Source organism: Dermochelys coriacea, chromosome 14 (assembly GCF_009764565.3).
Source record: "Dermochelys coriacea isolate rDerCor1 chromosome 14, rDerCor1.pri.v4, whole genome shotgun sequence".
Classification (NCBI taxonomy): domain Eukaryota; kingdom Metazoa; phylum Chordata; order Testudines; family Dermochelyidae; genus Dermochelys; species Dermochelys coriacea.
Genome location: NC_050081.1, coordinates 23,616,449 through 23,632,760, shown reverse-complemented (window position 1 = coordinate 23,632,760; position 16,312 = coordinate 23,616,449). Strand labels below are relative to the sequence as shown.

The 16,312-nt window shown below is 45.7% G+C and overlaps 1 protein-coding gene across 3 annotated transcripts in view; it reads right to left on the bottom strand.

The window, feature by feature from the left end:
- The window catches only part of PIK3R5 (phosphoinositide-3-kinase regulatory subunit 5), a 102,069-nt gene that overhangs the window by 26,603 nt on the left and 59,154 nt on the right, over positions 1 to 16,312 (bottom strand). For all 3 annotated transcript variants that reach the window (XM_038372200.2, XM_038372201.2, XM_043496434.1), the window contains 3 exons: positions 10,765 to 10,865; positions 6,318 to 6,386; positions 4,940 to 5,078 (listed from right to left, as the gene is read on the bottom strand). In XM_038372200.2, the coding sequence (XP_038228128.1) occupies positions 4,940 to 5,078; positions 6,318 to 6,386; positions 10,765 to 10,865 (309 nt within the window). The remainder of the gene's footprint in view (positions 1 to 4,939; positions 5,079 to 6,317; positions 6,387 to 10,764; positions 10,866 to 16,312) is intronic.

Sequence of the window (16,312 nt, the reverse complement as noted above, 5' to 3'; positions counted from 1 at the left end):
TCCCCAGGCTTCAGGACACCAGCTGATCAGCAGCAGGGAACCAGGATAAAATAAGGGGCTTTATACCAGGGTACAGTCCTGTCTCTGATACCTCTGACATGGGTCACTGCTGTGGGACGGACGTTGTCCATTCCGGTGAGGCAATTCCATTGGCTTTAATAGGACCAGTCACGGGGGAAAACAAGCAGGGAAAGTTTTCCTATGCCACTAAAATTCACACTATTGAACTGCAACCAGCAATTACTCGCAGTTTCCACTTGCTTCCCCAGGACATCCACAAGGCCTCACTAGATGGAGAAGACTTTGCAGTGATTTTCTCTCATCTATTTCATTCAGCATCTGTAAAGTGCTTTAGGAACTGGTGTCCCTACTGGGTGCTGGGGGGGCAAGGAGGGGACAAACTTCCCTCTCTTACCTGCATCCCATCCCCCCCCTTCCCCAACATGACTTCTAAAGTCTTCTCAGGTTGCATGTGCAAATTCAGCATGTACCGGCCTGCGTTCTCAGCCCTGGGCACAGGCTTTTTATCTGTCCACAGAACAAGTTGCCGTGCAGGCGGCAGTTGTGCAAGCTTCTCCTCCCCCACACAGCTTCCCCCCTGAACCAGGAGCACCTGACAGGCGTGTAGTCCATGTGGAATACCCATGCCTGGCCACCCCCAATGAGCCTGAAGGGTGATGACAGCTTTGTCCATCTGAATTTGTGGCTCCTGGGAAGTGGACTGAGACCTACCAAATCCATTTCAGCCAGGACACGAAGCAGCTACCAGACATGGGCCTCATAAAGCCCCTGCAGCAGCTCCCTTGATGGAGTGGTGCCTTTCCACGCAGTTTCCTGGGGCAGTCTGTGCAATCCAAGCTGATGTTTTATTTATCGATTCATTCAACGATCGTGCTTTGCAGAACAATCCATACCGACCCAGGCCTTCAGACAATACCAAGGTTTATTGAACTCTCGGTAAATATTGACAGCAGCTTTGTCTTGGTTAATCTTTACCTCTTGGCTTTGACCTCATAAGATTCCCAGGAAAGCTGAAGCATCTGGATAGTATCTGGTGACACTGTACCACAAACAGCTCCAGAAGTGCCTGGCAAACAGAATGGGTCTATAAGGTCTTGGTTGGATTTCCAGTGGACAAGTGTGATCTCCACAAAGCTATCACTGTTACTGGTGTGAACTGAAAGTGGAAAGGCCAAGGCTTGGATGTGCCATGGAGAGAGAATGAGGCTCTGGTCCCTGAAGAGGGTCCTTCTAGCTCACGATCAGGGCATGTTGGCACTGCCCTGTGCTTTGTCTGTTTCCATGGCTGTCAAACCATCTTCCTCCTCATACAGTGTAAAGAGAAATTTGACTTCAAGCCCCCTGCTAAGTTATTCTTGGGCACAATGGTGTAATGATGAGAGCAGGATGCAGTGAAGGCTCCTGGGGATCTCCCAGGGGTTTGCAGTTGTGTTTAAAACAAGCTTCCTGAACTGGTGTCACAGCGATAACAGACCACGGAGATGAGGTTGGGAGATTCCAGGGAAGTTCAGGGACAGCATCATCGATAGCACCACCATACCAGCCACATGGTACTTCTAGGGCCCATCCACACTACAGATACTGGACAGTTCCCATCAGCTGTGTAGACACAATTCCTTTCCTGGTTTCAGCAAAAAGCTGCAGCCCAGAGGACAAAGTGCACCCAAACCTGGTTCAGATGGAAGGCTTTTTATCAGGAATGGGTCTAACCCTGGGACTGATTTCCAAACACTTTCTGCTGTTTCACATTGCACTGCCGCATTCCCCTGCGATGCTGCAGATGTGTGAGTGCATGGAGCTGCCATAGCGGTAGGAACATAAACCACCCCAATATCTCCTCCCCCTGCCTGGGGGTCAGGTCTGCAGGCCAAACGTCCCAGTCTGAATCTCACACTGCAGTCTGCCTCTCACTGGCACCACGTCCCCGGCGCCTGCCAGTCAAGGGTGCAGGAGAGACCCCTGTTAATCACAGCAAACCCAGTTTTCTGGTGGGCGTCGCACAGTTCAGAGTGGGAAACATTAACCCTTTGGATACTGCACACACCACTCGGCAACTTTCATCTGGCTGGCAACATGGAAGAGGCAGGCTTTGAGGGGTTAACTCCAGAACCCAGAAGATGAAGAAGGTGACTGGTGGGGGAGGACATGTCAAACTGACATTTTAAAACAGAAATTATGAGGAGAAAGTTATCACTAAGCCCTGCCTTGCTGCACGTCTTTCTCCTCCTACACACTCCCCACGCAAAGGCAGCCCTGTGAAATCAGTATAATCTCCATCCCAGCACCGCGGCTTTTGCGACATGAAACTGGGACTTGTGCTGGCATTAAACGGGGTCAGAATACACCATCTCCAGACAAGAGCATGTAGCCCAGCCCGGCTGTCAACCAGAAAGAGGCATTCCCAAAGCTCAGATATGCTCAGCAGAGGGGGCCTAGGTGGATTGGTCAAGACGAGAATGCCGGACCCAGGCAGCTTTCTTTGGGGACCCTCACGGTCTCTCTCTGGCCAAATCCAGAGCAATTTCCCACCTGCTCGCCCTCACTTTAGGGGTCTGGATAAAATGGGACCCCAGTTCTGAACCATCCCTGGTTCTGACATTGCAGAATCACAGCCCAGCTCTGTGTGGCTTTGCCATTTCAGAGACCAGACCCAGCCAGATGAGAGGGAATGATCCAGAGACCCCTTGGAAAGGTGGGAGATGCTAGGCCAGGTTTACCATTGCAGCGGTACCCAGGAGGGGCTGATTTAAGGTAAACGGACGTAAGCTGCCTTGCATCAACCTGACTCCGTAGTGTAGACCAGGGCCAACCCCAGCCACTGGGCTACTTCACTGGGAACCCTGTTTGGGAGGGCCTGAGAGCTCCAACCAATGAAAGGTCTCCAGACCCCTTGCTTACTGGGCCTCATTTGCCACCTCACTTAATACAATCAATGCACTATTCTTAACATCATATCCACAACCCAGGCAAAGGCCTGAGGGCCCAGCCCGTACCAGGGCAGCTCTGAGCTGGGATGTGGTTTAGATGGCAGTTACAACATTTTTTTTTATCCTTTTGCTTCCTCGAAAGCATCTTCTATCCACCCGCATTTCTGGAACTTCAAATTTCACCCCCACTTAATACCTGATTAATCTCTACTTAACCCCTTGGCACTAGCTGAAGCATCTTTGCTGATACTGATAATTTGCTGATAATTAGCCTGCAGTTGTGCCAGTCACTATCGCCAGCAGAAATTGGATCCCTGGGTAACATCACAGTTAAGAAGCACACAGTGTATTCCCCCACTGCCCTCCCAGAGTGCTTCAGCTCTGGAGAATGGGGCCTCCTCTTGGCCCTGTCTGCGCTAGTATATAGGGCGTTAGCAATGTGTGCCTCAGGGCTTGCCTACACTACAGAACCTATGCCAGTACACCTAGGATGGCAGAGTCTCCAAGTGGAGAAGCAGCAGAGGCAGACAGAAGGAGTTCGACGGCCAATAGCTACACCGCTTCCCCAAACATTAGCTAAACGGACAGATGCACTCTTCTGTCTTCTCTATGCTGGGGGTTTTGCCATCATAGCTATGCTGGGTGTGATTTATTCATAACTATGCCAGTAAAACTTTGCTGTGCAGACTTAAGGCTGTGTCCACACTAGAAAGGAGAGCTTCTCCTGCTGCCATACCTACCACCGCTCATTGGGGGTGGTTTAATTATGTCGACAGAAGAGCTGTGCCACTGTAAGGTCTAATGTAGACATGGCCTGCCCATTGCCAACACAGGTTTTCAACAGCATGTCCCCTAACCCTGCTTGGAGCTCATCTAATCCTGCATTAGCAATCAAACAGTGCCAAGGGGTGATGTGGTGATTAACCAGAAGTTAAATGGATGTGAAATTCTACAATCTGTTCTAATACAGTACTGAAGAAAAATGATTCTCTGTATCCCATCCTCATGTTTAAGACCCTTTTTAAATGACCTCTTCTTTTAATTGAAATAGCTGCTTAATTGGAACCAATAGGCCATCCACGAGCATAGCCTCATTAAGAAGATTCTACTGCATAAAGACAGATACAATTACATGCTGCAGGCCTTGGCTGCAGCTGAGCCCAAAGTCCAATTACACAGAGACAGCACCTCAGCCACAAAGAGTGGCTGGGAGTTCCAGGGTACTGTATGAAAATTTTTTACAAAGCAGCACACTCAAAGACTAAAGCCACCTTGATGGAAATGAATGGATTCACTGTTATAACCAAATTGTCCCGCTGAGTCACTTTCCTTCTCAAAGCAAAGTTTAGGGCTAGCGGCAATAGCAGCAGGGAGCAACCAGAGCTGGTTTGCCATGCAAAAGATACCCCCAGAACAAAGAGGCTGCAGTGGAAATTCTCATCCGCTTCATTAATCCACCGAGATCAACATGTCTGCCTGAATTTAACATTCACAGAGACATGTCCGGTGCCATGCAACGCGCTTCCTCTACATGACCATTAATGCTAAAACACATGCGCCTGGAAACGTAACTATGTCAATTCAGCTTTTCACCTCTGGAGGAGAGTTGGCTTCCAATCTGTATTAGGGCAGCAGTGAAATGAGTTCAGCGGTCTCAGCCCGCTCCTCCCAGATGACAAAAGCCCATTTACAGCTGTATTGGAAAACAGAGCAGATGGTAGCAAATGGACCCACAGTTTGCTGCATGGCTGCTGGTCCTGAGCTTTGCATGATTTGTTTAAACACAACGTCTGTGTATGAGAGCAACACTCAGAGAATTTCAGAGAGAACACTGTGCATACCAGGCCACCGTGGTGAGCATTTCTGGTTTGGCATGAAGAACAGTCAAAATACTTCACTCAGACTCTCTGAGGTTAAGTTAGCTGCACCCAACACCACAAAGACTACGCGTCAGAGGGATCTGTAAAACGATGGTCTGTTTGGATTCCTACCTGGGGCCTTGAGTTCATCGCTGATGAAGGTCAGTAGCTCCCGGTAGATGTTGCAGTAAGGCATAGGCCAAGTAAGGAAGGTGTGGTAGGTGCTAATGGCCTTCAGAAGCAGGTCAGAGTCTGATGGGAAGTGAGGAGTCTATAAGGGAAATAGAAGTAGCATGAGGATTACAATCCAAGGTGGGTGAAGGACACAGTCATGGAGGCCTGTCCTTCCTCTTTGGCTTTGGTCCCTCCCTGCCCCCCGACACCATTCAGACAGATTCAGATCCTCCCAGGCCCCAAACTAGGCTCCCAAACTGAGCTGCTCGATAGCCCAAATAAAAGAGGAGGTTTCAGCGGCCATTAGCAACATGGGGAAGCAGGTATCTGGGCTGGCGCTGGGAGCATAATAAAAACAACTCTCAGTCTAGATCAGACCAGAGGTTGTACAGTCCACTCTCTGACTGTAGCTAGCACTGGATGCTTCTGAGGAAGGTTCAAGAAACCCTTCCCTGGACAACTACAGAATAACCTGCCTGTCGGGGTTGTTTCTTCCTAAACTCCATCAGTTAGTGGCTTATGCTCCAAAGCAGGAGAGTTTCTCTCTTACTAAAGAGAACATACTCTTAGCAACCATGGATGTTTCCATCCTTTCAGATGCTTAACCCTTTTATGAATCCTGCTTAGTTCTGGGCCTCCCAGAGATCTTGGAGCAATGAACTGCACAGTTCATTGTGTGAAAAAAAAGTATTTCCTTTTATCCGTTTTAAATGTATTGTCTTTGGGTTTCATTAGAAGTTCCCTTGATTTGATTAATTACGAGAAAGAACAAATGGGGCAGATTCACCTTCTATACACAGGTTATTTTGTATACTTCTATCACGTCCCCTCTCATTTATCTCCTCTCTAAACATAAATGGACCCAAACTTTTCAGTCTCTCCGACTTATGATATTTGGTTGCTTGTTTCTGATCCCTTTTCACATCTGCTAGATCTTTTTCCAGATGAGAAGACTAGGGCAGAGCACAGTACTTCAGGTGAGGATATCCCAAAAGTATAACTGGGTTATAAAAAGAACAAGATAAGTTCCTGGAAGAGAGGCCCATCAATAGCTATTAGCCACAATGGTCAGGGATGCAACCCCATGCACAGGGCAACCCTAAACCTCCGACTACCAGAAGCTGAGAACTATCCAAAATTGACCTGTTCTGTACACTCCCCTGAAGCCCTGGTACTGGTCACTGTCGGATGCAGGAAACTGGGCTAGATGGACCCAGTATGGCAGTTCTTATGTTTTATATAATGACATTATTCTGCTTTCAGCTAGGCCAGGGCTCCAATTCTCAGCCCGTCCCTGAAGCTGAAGTTACAATTGGTTAAAAAATTTAGGACTTACACACAGAGCTGCACAATAGAAGAGCAGAGCCAATGGAGTGAGGAGGTCATAGTTGCACGTCTCTTGGACCTGCAGGAAATACACACGAGAAGAGGAGTATCAGCAGCGCTACTTGGTTACAGAAATACCCAAAAGCTGTCAGAAGACGGAAGGAAGCTTTGTAGGAAACCATCCGATCGCAAGAATTGCTCATATAGGGTCTGTCCAGTATCCCACCCAATGACATTAATGCTAAGATTCCCATTGACTTCAACAGGCACTGCACAGGACTCAACAGGACTTTTCACACCCCGGGGCAAAATTGTTATACTGATATATATCTGTAGTGTATACCTGGCCTTAGGTTGGCATAACTACGCCGTGTCTGCACTGGGGATTAGTTGGCGTACCTACGCTTGTCAGGAGCATGGATTTTTCACATCCCTAACCAATGCAGCTATATCAACCTACCTTTGCAGTACAGACTAGGCCATTGGCACAACATATCCAAGCTTTGTCTACACCGGGAAAATGAGGAGCATTAGAAAATGTATTAACTACAATCTTTAAATTAACACTCTGTTAAATGCTACTTAGCGCCCAGCGAGGACAAAGATAGTCATGTTAAAAATGTATATTAGCTGGTGCCAGTCAATCCTAGATTCACATGTGTGAATAATGGAAAATATTTTTGCAACTATTCAAATTCAAAAGGGAATTTATATCCAGCCAAGTTTGTGACCCTTTACATTTTCTGAGCGACAGAACTCTATTCACACATGTTGCAATGTGTGCTGGGTATTGAATGTAAATCATGCAACCAGATAACAGAAACAACAGCAGCTGACTTACATCACTAGGCAACATTGCGAAAATTTGCAACAAAGCTAATTATGGACAATCTGCAGACTAAGAATTATTCACTGAGGAAATTCACCAATAATTATACATCCATACAGGAATAGCATGAGGTGTTCCTGAACGATTGGAGAAAAGGGGGAAAAGATTAAAAATAATCAACTTATTAGTTGCTATATTGCCAACCCCAGCCATTTAAAAATCATGAATCAGGCCTAAAAAACCCCAACAGACATATTTTTGGTTCATTTTAGTTCTTTTGGTTTGAGTCTTTAGGGTAAGTACATTTGGGTCATGTTTTTAAGATTTTCTCCTTAACTAGAAAGGCTAGAAACTTTTTACAAAATCGAAAGCTGAGATTCTCACTTACTCACATGAATCTAGGAGCTGGGGCTTTAAGAAAAATATCAAATATTGCCAGACTCATGATAAAATTGTAAGGGTTGGCAACACTGCAATGCGAATTATTTGCTCGCTTGAACTCCAGAGTCCCTAACACCCCCTCCTGCCAGGCTAAGGTCTCCCACCCAAGTCTTGAGGCTACTTAACTTGGGAGGGCTGATGGCCTCACATCAGAAGATGGACTTGTTGAAGGTTAACAGTTCAGCACCTCTGATCCTTCACTTCCCATGCTTAGCTGGACATAGCAAACCCTAGCAGCCTGCTGCTTACTACAGATGCTAGCATTTGCTCAGTCCCTAAGTTCCAAATGTATTTTTGGTTGCAAAGCAAACCAGAATAGCCCAGGCAAAGCTTCCATTAAAATAGCAGGAAGCCATCAATTCCTTTTGAATTAGACAGGCAAAAAAAGAAAAGCTTGCAACAAGGGAAGGTTTCAGGAAGCCAAGCCTCATAAATCCTAGCGCACCAAACCAACTGCAGCCCTGCCCCTAGAAACATGCATGCCCAGGACTCCTGGAACTGTATGGCTGGGATCTCCCTTCCCCGGCTTCCCCCTGCACAATGGCCAGCACACAATGGAGAATGAGACTGGAATCTGGGCTGCTCCCCAAAAGCCTAGGAAGGCGGTCGCTATTGTGGGACTGGAGGTCATGCACATAGCAGCACTTCAGGAAGTAGGAAACCTCTCCTTGTGTCTTGTGATGCTATTCAAAGTGCAGATGTTCAGGCTTGCTCTTTTTCCCAGTGCACTACCACATCCCTTTTCTCTGCAGTTCCCACATGCCAGAAGCTGAGCTCCAAAGGTCTGACCTCGGGCCAGCTCGACTGTCTCCAGGCACTGATGCTCAGTCATTAACCCTATTACAATATCTGCAAAATTCAAGTCATTTGGGCACAGGGGCTGACACCTTTGCACACTGACTGGAGCGGGACTAGCTGGAATGGGGCCAAGTCATGGCAAATCAGATTCACATTTGGGGGTTCACGCGCAGAGTTGGGTATCTCCAGTGCTGAGAGAGAGAACACGGCCAATTGACCAGCAAGCCTGCAGGCCAGATACCAGCTTCTCTTTCATTGGCATAACACTCTTACTTCCTCCTGCTCAAAGGCTTCCTTCCTCCATGGAAAGCAAGAGACCTACCTGCGAGGGCTCATGGGAAAGGAGTCAAGTTGAGCTACAGGTTCCATTCTTCCCAAGCACTGACACCCTGTTCATGCTACTGTGACCGACCTTGCTGGAGGAACGTGATGCTGCTTGGTATTTGATAGCACATGTAGCATTATGCACTCTGTGCAGTCCACAAGTATAGATGGGGCAAGTCTCTAAGCTCACATGGATTAATTTATTTAATTGACAAGCATTTGCCTCTTTGCAAGTGGTCTGTGAACAGTTTATGATGTGATTGAATTTGTTGTTTGAATTATTTGCCAGGTAATTCCTGCCAGTAATTCTTAGTCTAGTCAGAGCTCCAGGACAGACAGGATGAGCAGACCACCTACTCTGATCTCCTGTATACTACAGGCCACCAACACCACCTGCACCAGCACACTATGCCCAACAACTGAAATTAGATCAAAAGCATTACAGCCATCAAGAGACTAGACTTTTACATGACACGCAGAGAGAACAGGAGGGACTGAGGTGCACCAGGCCCAAGGCCCCCCGCAATGGCTGGGAAATGACTAAGTAAGAGATACACAGAACCCTGGCAAGTGACCCACACTCATATGCTACAGCGGACAGCAAAAAACTACCAAGATCATTTAGTCATATTTCAGTTTTCATTCCGCCTTCATCTCCACAGTCACCTGGAGCTTGCTCATGAGTGCCTTCCTAAGGCCTCACTACTAGTGTGTGATATTTGAAATTCAAGCTGTGTTGGTTAATTCTGATTGGGCACAAGTCACATGGTATGTTTCCATTGCCTGGCTGTATGTGCATAATTCTTAGAATTAGGTGCCAGGATTTATTAGGAATTCAACATTCATATTCTACAAACATTTTCCAACATTCACTTAAAATTCCCCGTTTCCAGGAACTTTCCTACCAGCGACTATTTGGGAGAATATTCACAGAGAGACATCACAAGAAGGACACAAAGGCCTTCAAAGGGATTTATCAGAACCATAGGAACTGTGTTTTGCAGCATCAACCACCCAGATCCAGTCTCAAGCCATACTACCAACTTGTTCCTACTAAAGGCAGGGAGGGATCTGTGAACATGGTTCTAACACTGTTTGCTTCTACCCCACTAGACACTATGCTGAAGGCCATAAGGCCCAGGTTCTCAAAGGATTTAGGCACCTAACTTCAATGGGAGTTAGGTACCTGAATACCTGTGAGGATCTGGGCCCAACCTCTTGTCTAAGGAAGAAGGTGAGTGCACTCAACCTGGTTTGGAAGGAGTTTCGCTAACACAGTCGCCTCTCATTTCTGTGAAATAACCTACCACCAACTGGACTATAGTACAGGAAAGAACTGGTACCAGAAATGATGCAAATGCTCTCAAATTCCTAGACTTCAAGTGCTCACTGAGATTCTCATCAATATCACAATAGTGTCCAAAGACTCCAGTCAGGCTCAAGGCCCACATTGTGTTAGGTGCTGTACATGCACAGGTGTGTGCACTCTCTCTCTCTCTCTCTCTCTCTCTCTCTCTCACACACACACACACACACACACACACACAGAGTCCTTGTTTTGAGGAACTTACTGTTAAAAGACAAAAAGACAAAGTGTGAGGGAAAAGGATACAAGATATAAGTAAAGTGCCTTTCCCAAAACCCACTCAAATCCAACTTGATTTCAGTGGGATTTGGAATAAGTTCCAAAGTGATAGCAGGGAGCACCATGCTAGTGCAACAGCCACTACCTTGAATCTGGGCCATCAGATCTAAAAGCACCAGCTGCTACATCTTGAGCTACAAAGCCAAGGCTCCCTTGTGTGCTCTGTAACAGACTCAGATCCCCTGCAGACTGAGCACAGAGGGAATCTTGCAACACACTCGCCAGTGGGTTACCCTAGCATTTCAGATAACCCTAGCCTAAAACCCTTCACACATGCATCCAAATTATATATGGGACGAGGCTTCTTTACAGACTTCAGAGCAGGACCCCCTGCCAGACTCCATCCTAATGACAACAAAGCACCCATTGCCCCAAGCCGCCTCCCTGCTGGGGCATCTTTCTAAGCTTGCAGGGCCTTACCTCTTTGGTTTTCTGCAAGATTTTCTCCAGGAGGATGAGGTAGTTTCCTGCATCTCGGCTGACCAGCTCCTGCAGGCTCCAGCAGTTCAAACACAGCCCAGCTATCAGAGAGAGAAAGGAAAACCACATTTCAAATACACCAGAAACTCCAGAGTTGGCAGTGGGGGTGCACAGAAGGAACCGATAACTCATGGAGTATGGGGCTAGCACTTCATGTCAGTGAGAGCTAGAAACCCAGTGTGTTCATTCTATTCTGTTCTTATCCTGCCCTCATTGACACAGTATCTGAGCACCTTCCATTCACACATTAAGTGACGTGACTAATGTCTGTCACGTGTGGTTCATTGGGAATTGTTTTGGCAGAGTCCACGCTGCTCCCTGGTGATATCAGGGAAGGCAAGTAAGGGAAATGCACATGGCACTTGGAGCGGATGTTTGGGATGGTCCTCAGTTCCTGGAGGAGTCTGTTCCACAGTCTGGGACTGATCCCGCGAAATCTCCATCTTATGCACAGATGAACTTTACCCTTGCAGTAGAGAGTCCCATTGTACCAGAGCAGCGGTGGTGTCACCCACACTCCTCATCCAGGAGCTTTAGGATTTTTTAAATGCTCCGGGCCCCGACCCCTGAGCATCTTGCAGGACTTGAACTTGGCCTGATGGCAATTGTGGGTACATGGTACAAAGGTAATGAGGCAAGTAACTCCTACTGTGGTCACCCAGATATTTAACATCCCCCAATTCCAAGTCTCACACCGTTATTACCACACACCTTCCCACTTGTGCATCTAGCAAGTAGGAGAGCAGAGACGTGAGAGAGAGAAAAGACCCGGAGAGCGAGCTGGGGAAAGAGGCCAGACAGAGAATGCCTCCAATACAGGGATACTGCCACTAATCTTAGCCAAGAGACCTAGAAAGCCATCTCAGGTCTCAGATAACTACCTTCACAGAGTACACAACTTATTTCTACCCTGGTATTAAAAATGATTTCTGAAGGAGAAGATGCAAGATTTATCAGCCACTGAGGGAGTGGAAAAAGGTCACATCTATCCAGACCAGTGGAAACTGCATCACTAGTAAAATACATCTCCTGACACTTGCTTCCTTCGTTGTCAGTTCACAGCCCTAGCCAGTCCTCCCCATTCCTGCTCATACCGTGAACCATTAACATTCAGCTGGCTTTGCTACCTGGGCCACTGAGGAGGGTAGCTATTGTTACTAGCAAAGCTATTCCACTGAGAAACACCCATGGAATTTCAAAGTGCAGTCTTGCTCCAAAAAGTTATTCTGAAAAGGGGTATAGTTGGGCTCCTTATTTACTGGATCTCTGTGACTCTGCGACAAGTGTGATCAGCAGGCAAGAAAAAGATTTTTTTTCCGTAACTGCAAGCTCACCCTGCAAGTCAGAGTCAAGTCTGGTTCTTTCTATCTCATGTATCATTGCCAGGCACCTTGACCCAGCTGTGGTGTATTATTACTCTGGTTAAGCTGTGCATGTCAGTCCCTAGAAGGAAAGATGCTGCCATAGGAACTGAACAAACAATTGTGTAAATAATGTGCAAACCAAACAAAACTGCAGCTCCCTCCCCAATAGCTGCACTGGCTTTACAATGTAAACAGCAGTAAACCTTATTATGGGCTCTAACATCAGCAGCACGATTCTGAACACAGCAAGAGAACAGGTGAATAAACAGCATAAATAAATAATAAATAGAATAAATAAATAGAATAAAAAGAGAACAGCAGAATAAAAGAGCTTCCACAGTCATTGTGCTAACTAAAACCTTTGCAAGTTGCTACAGGGCTCAGAGGCTGAGATTTTCAAAGCCACCAAAGGGTGTCCAGTTCCTATTATTTTTAATTTGAAAAGCTCGATCATAATGCTTCAATAGCCTGTTGTTTCGGAACTAGTCTAGATACCCAAACCAGACGCTCTTGTCTTAATTATGGGAAGAGCTTGAATAAATGATTTAACATAAACACTGGTGTTGAACAAGGATGCACTCTCTCCTCTCCTGTTTGTCATTGCCACTAACTTCATGACGAGAAGCGTGGATGAATACAATACAAGCCTGATGTGATTTAAATACAGTACATTCGAAAATTTAGGTTTTGCTGGCGACAAAGCTCTTCTAAATGACAGCTCCACCCATATGTAAGCAAAGAACGCCCAGCAGTGCAAGAAAGATAGATTTAAAAATCAGTTATGAAAAAACAAATCTAATGAGAACCCTAGCAACTCCCAACTCCCGTGTTACGTTAGAAGACAAAGGAATGTAAGAGTTCACATGTTTCGGCAGTAACATGCAAGCCAGTGGGGATGTCCAGGAAGAAAATGTCACAACCTGGCACTTCACCAGTTTAAACAAGATTTGGTCATCAAAAATCTACCAATTTTAAAGACAAAACTACAAATCTTCAACTCCAATGTCACTGCCACTTTAACATACAGATGTGCAAGTAGGGTGACCAGACAGCAAATGTGAAAAATCGGGACAGGGAGCGTGGCGTAATAGGAGCCTATATAAGAAAAAGACCCAAAAATCGGAACATCTGGTCACCCTACGTGCAAGCTAGAAATCCTCCTAAAGATACCGACATCTCAATGCCTTAGGTATTAAATACAAATACTAGGTATTAACTTGAATGAATTTATAACAAATGTCGAGATCCATCAGAGTGTTCAACAACCCCTTATCTCTAAAGATACCCAGAAAAGACGGAAATAGCTCATGTTAAGAATGAAGCCAGAGCATCTGCCATTGGGTAGGGAACGTGGAAAACAGGCTGACTGAGAGAATCCTTGTGTCAGACAGAGAGGAAAAACTTCAGGGACTTAACAACATGGAGGACAAGCAAAGAGCAACCCAGGATAGACAGGGATGGTGGTTTATGCCCTAAGTGACATGTGACAGCGCAAGAAGGTTTTAGATTGGCACACTGGGTGTAACTGGACTCTGGCTGGCTGGCAGGCAATGAAGTTACAATCAAAGTCCTATGTGGTACATTATGCAGTAGGAACCTATGTGGCAGGAACCCCTGAATTATGCCACTGTTTGCTCCACTAAGCCCTCTCTTCCTTACTGCTTTGCTAAGTTCCCAATACTCCTTTCTCCCTCAATATTCATTAAATTTGCAATTCAAGTTCAGTTGGACAATACCTCTAGATTGTCAGCGGCTGCAGATTTTTGCACTGAACACACTGGACTGCTTTGTAAAGGTTGCTGGTAATGGGGGCGGAGGTTAGAAGATTTTTGAAACTGGAGAGGTAGATGCAGCTCCTCTTTCCCTCCCCTTTCTGGGTAGAGGTTACTCCAAATTTGTAGTATGAATTCCTTGTATTCAACCCCCAACTAAGCTGAATAGCAACCAGCTGTCCCATTGCTCCCCACTGCAATATCTGCTGCCACTTCCAACAACCAAACAGACAAACGTATTAGCATAACCTTTTGAATAAAATGATCTGCAGTGAAATTCTTGAAATGCCTACATTATCTCATTAGCCTTCAGAGTTAACGTCCCTAAACAGATTATTGGGGCAGTTCCCACCTCTTAGCTCTATTGTTTCAGAAGATTCGCACAGGCAGCACTACATCATTACCCAGGGGTCACATTTTAAAGGTTTTAAACACATTTAATAAATAAAGTAAATAAATAAATAAATAAATAATAAAGCTGATTCTGGAAGAGAGTTGTTCTGCATATCCAGCAAGGAAGACAATTATGCATGAACTAATGTGGCTGCACAATCACATTATAATATACAGTGTCCCAGTTATGCTTATATCAGTGAAGTTCCGTAACTGCAGGAGCCAGACAGGTTTGTCCTGCTTTTAGGCACAAATTCCATGTGATAACAGAGAGAAGACACCCCAGGCTGTGGATTTCAGGGAGCTTGCTTCATCTTTTGGGTGGGCAGGACACCACACTGTGAAGGCCCAAGATATAGGTGGGGGGAAGGTTGGGTCAAGAAAAATTGACAAATAAATACCGAACAGCTGCCTCATTCAGCGAGCACTGAATCGGGCAAGGGGCCTGTAGAAACAACAACATAGGATTTCAGGGCAAAAGTCCTACCCACTAGGAAGATAAATAAAGTTGCACTTGTAACATTACCTTTGGCATTGCCCAACTTCTGCCTGGTTTGCTTACAACGTTAGCAATGTGGTATTGTTTATGATCTAATCTGTGTACAATGGGAGGCATGGCCAGCAACTCAATAGTTAATTCAACAATTCATAGATTCATAGATACTAAGGTCAGAAGGGACCATTCTGATCATCTAGTCCGACTTCCTGCACAGCACAGGCCACAGAACGTCACCCACCCACTCCTATGAAAAACCTCACCCATGTCTGAGCTATTGAAGTCCTTAAATCATGGTTCAAAGACTTCAAGGAGCAGAAAAGCCTCCCTCAAGTCAACCATGCCCCATGCTACAGAGGAAGGCAAAAAACCTCCAGGGCCTCTCCAATCTGCCCTGGAGGAAAATTCCTTCCCGACCCCAAATATGGCGATCAGCTAAACCCTGAGCATATGGGCAAGATTCACCAGCCAGATTCACCATACCCAGGAAAGAATTTTCTATAGTAACTCAGATCCCATCCATCTAATATCCCATCTCAGGGGATTTGGCCTATTTACCCTGAATATTTAAAGATCAATTACTTACCAAAATCCCATTATCCCATCATACCATCTCCTCCATAAACTTATCGAGTAGAATCTTAAAACCAGATAGATCTTTTGCCCCCACTGCTTCCCTTGGAAGGCTATTCCAAAACTTCACTCCTCTGATGGTTAAAAACCTTCGTCTGATTTCAAGTCTAAACTTCCTGGTGGCCAGTTTATACCCATTTGTTCTTGTGTCCACATTGGTGCTGAGCTTAAAAATTCCTCTCCCTCTCCTATATTTATCCCTCTGATATATTTATAGAGAGCAATCATATCTCCCCTCAGCCTTCTTTTAGTTAGGCTAAACAAGCCAAGCTCCTTAAGTCTCCTTTCATAAGACAAGTTTTCCATTCCTCGGATCATCCTAGTAGCCCTTCGCTGTACCTGCTCCAGTTTGAATTCATCCTTTTTAAACATGGGAGACCAGAACTGCACACAGTATTCTAGGTGAGGTCTCACCAGTGCCTTGTATAACGGTACTAAAACCTCCTTATCCCTACTGGAAATGCCTCTCCTGATGCATCCCAAAACCGCATTAGCTTTTTTCACAGCCATATCACATTGGCAACTCATAGTCATCCTATGGTCAACCAATACTCCAAGGTCCTTCTCCTCTTCCGTTACTTCTAATTGATGCGTCCCCAACTTATAACTAAAATTCTTGTTATTAATCCCTAAATGCATAATCTTACACTTCTCACTATTAAATTTCATCCTATTACTATTACTCCAGTTTACAAGGTCATCCAGATCCTCCTGTATAATATCCCGATCCTTCTCTGAATTGGCAATACCTCCCAGCTTTGTATCATCTGCAAACTTTATTAGCACACTCCCACTTTTTGTGCCAGGGTCAGTAATAAAAAGATTAAATA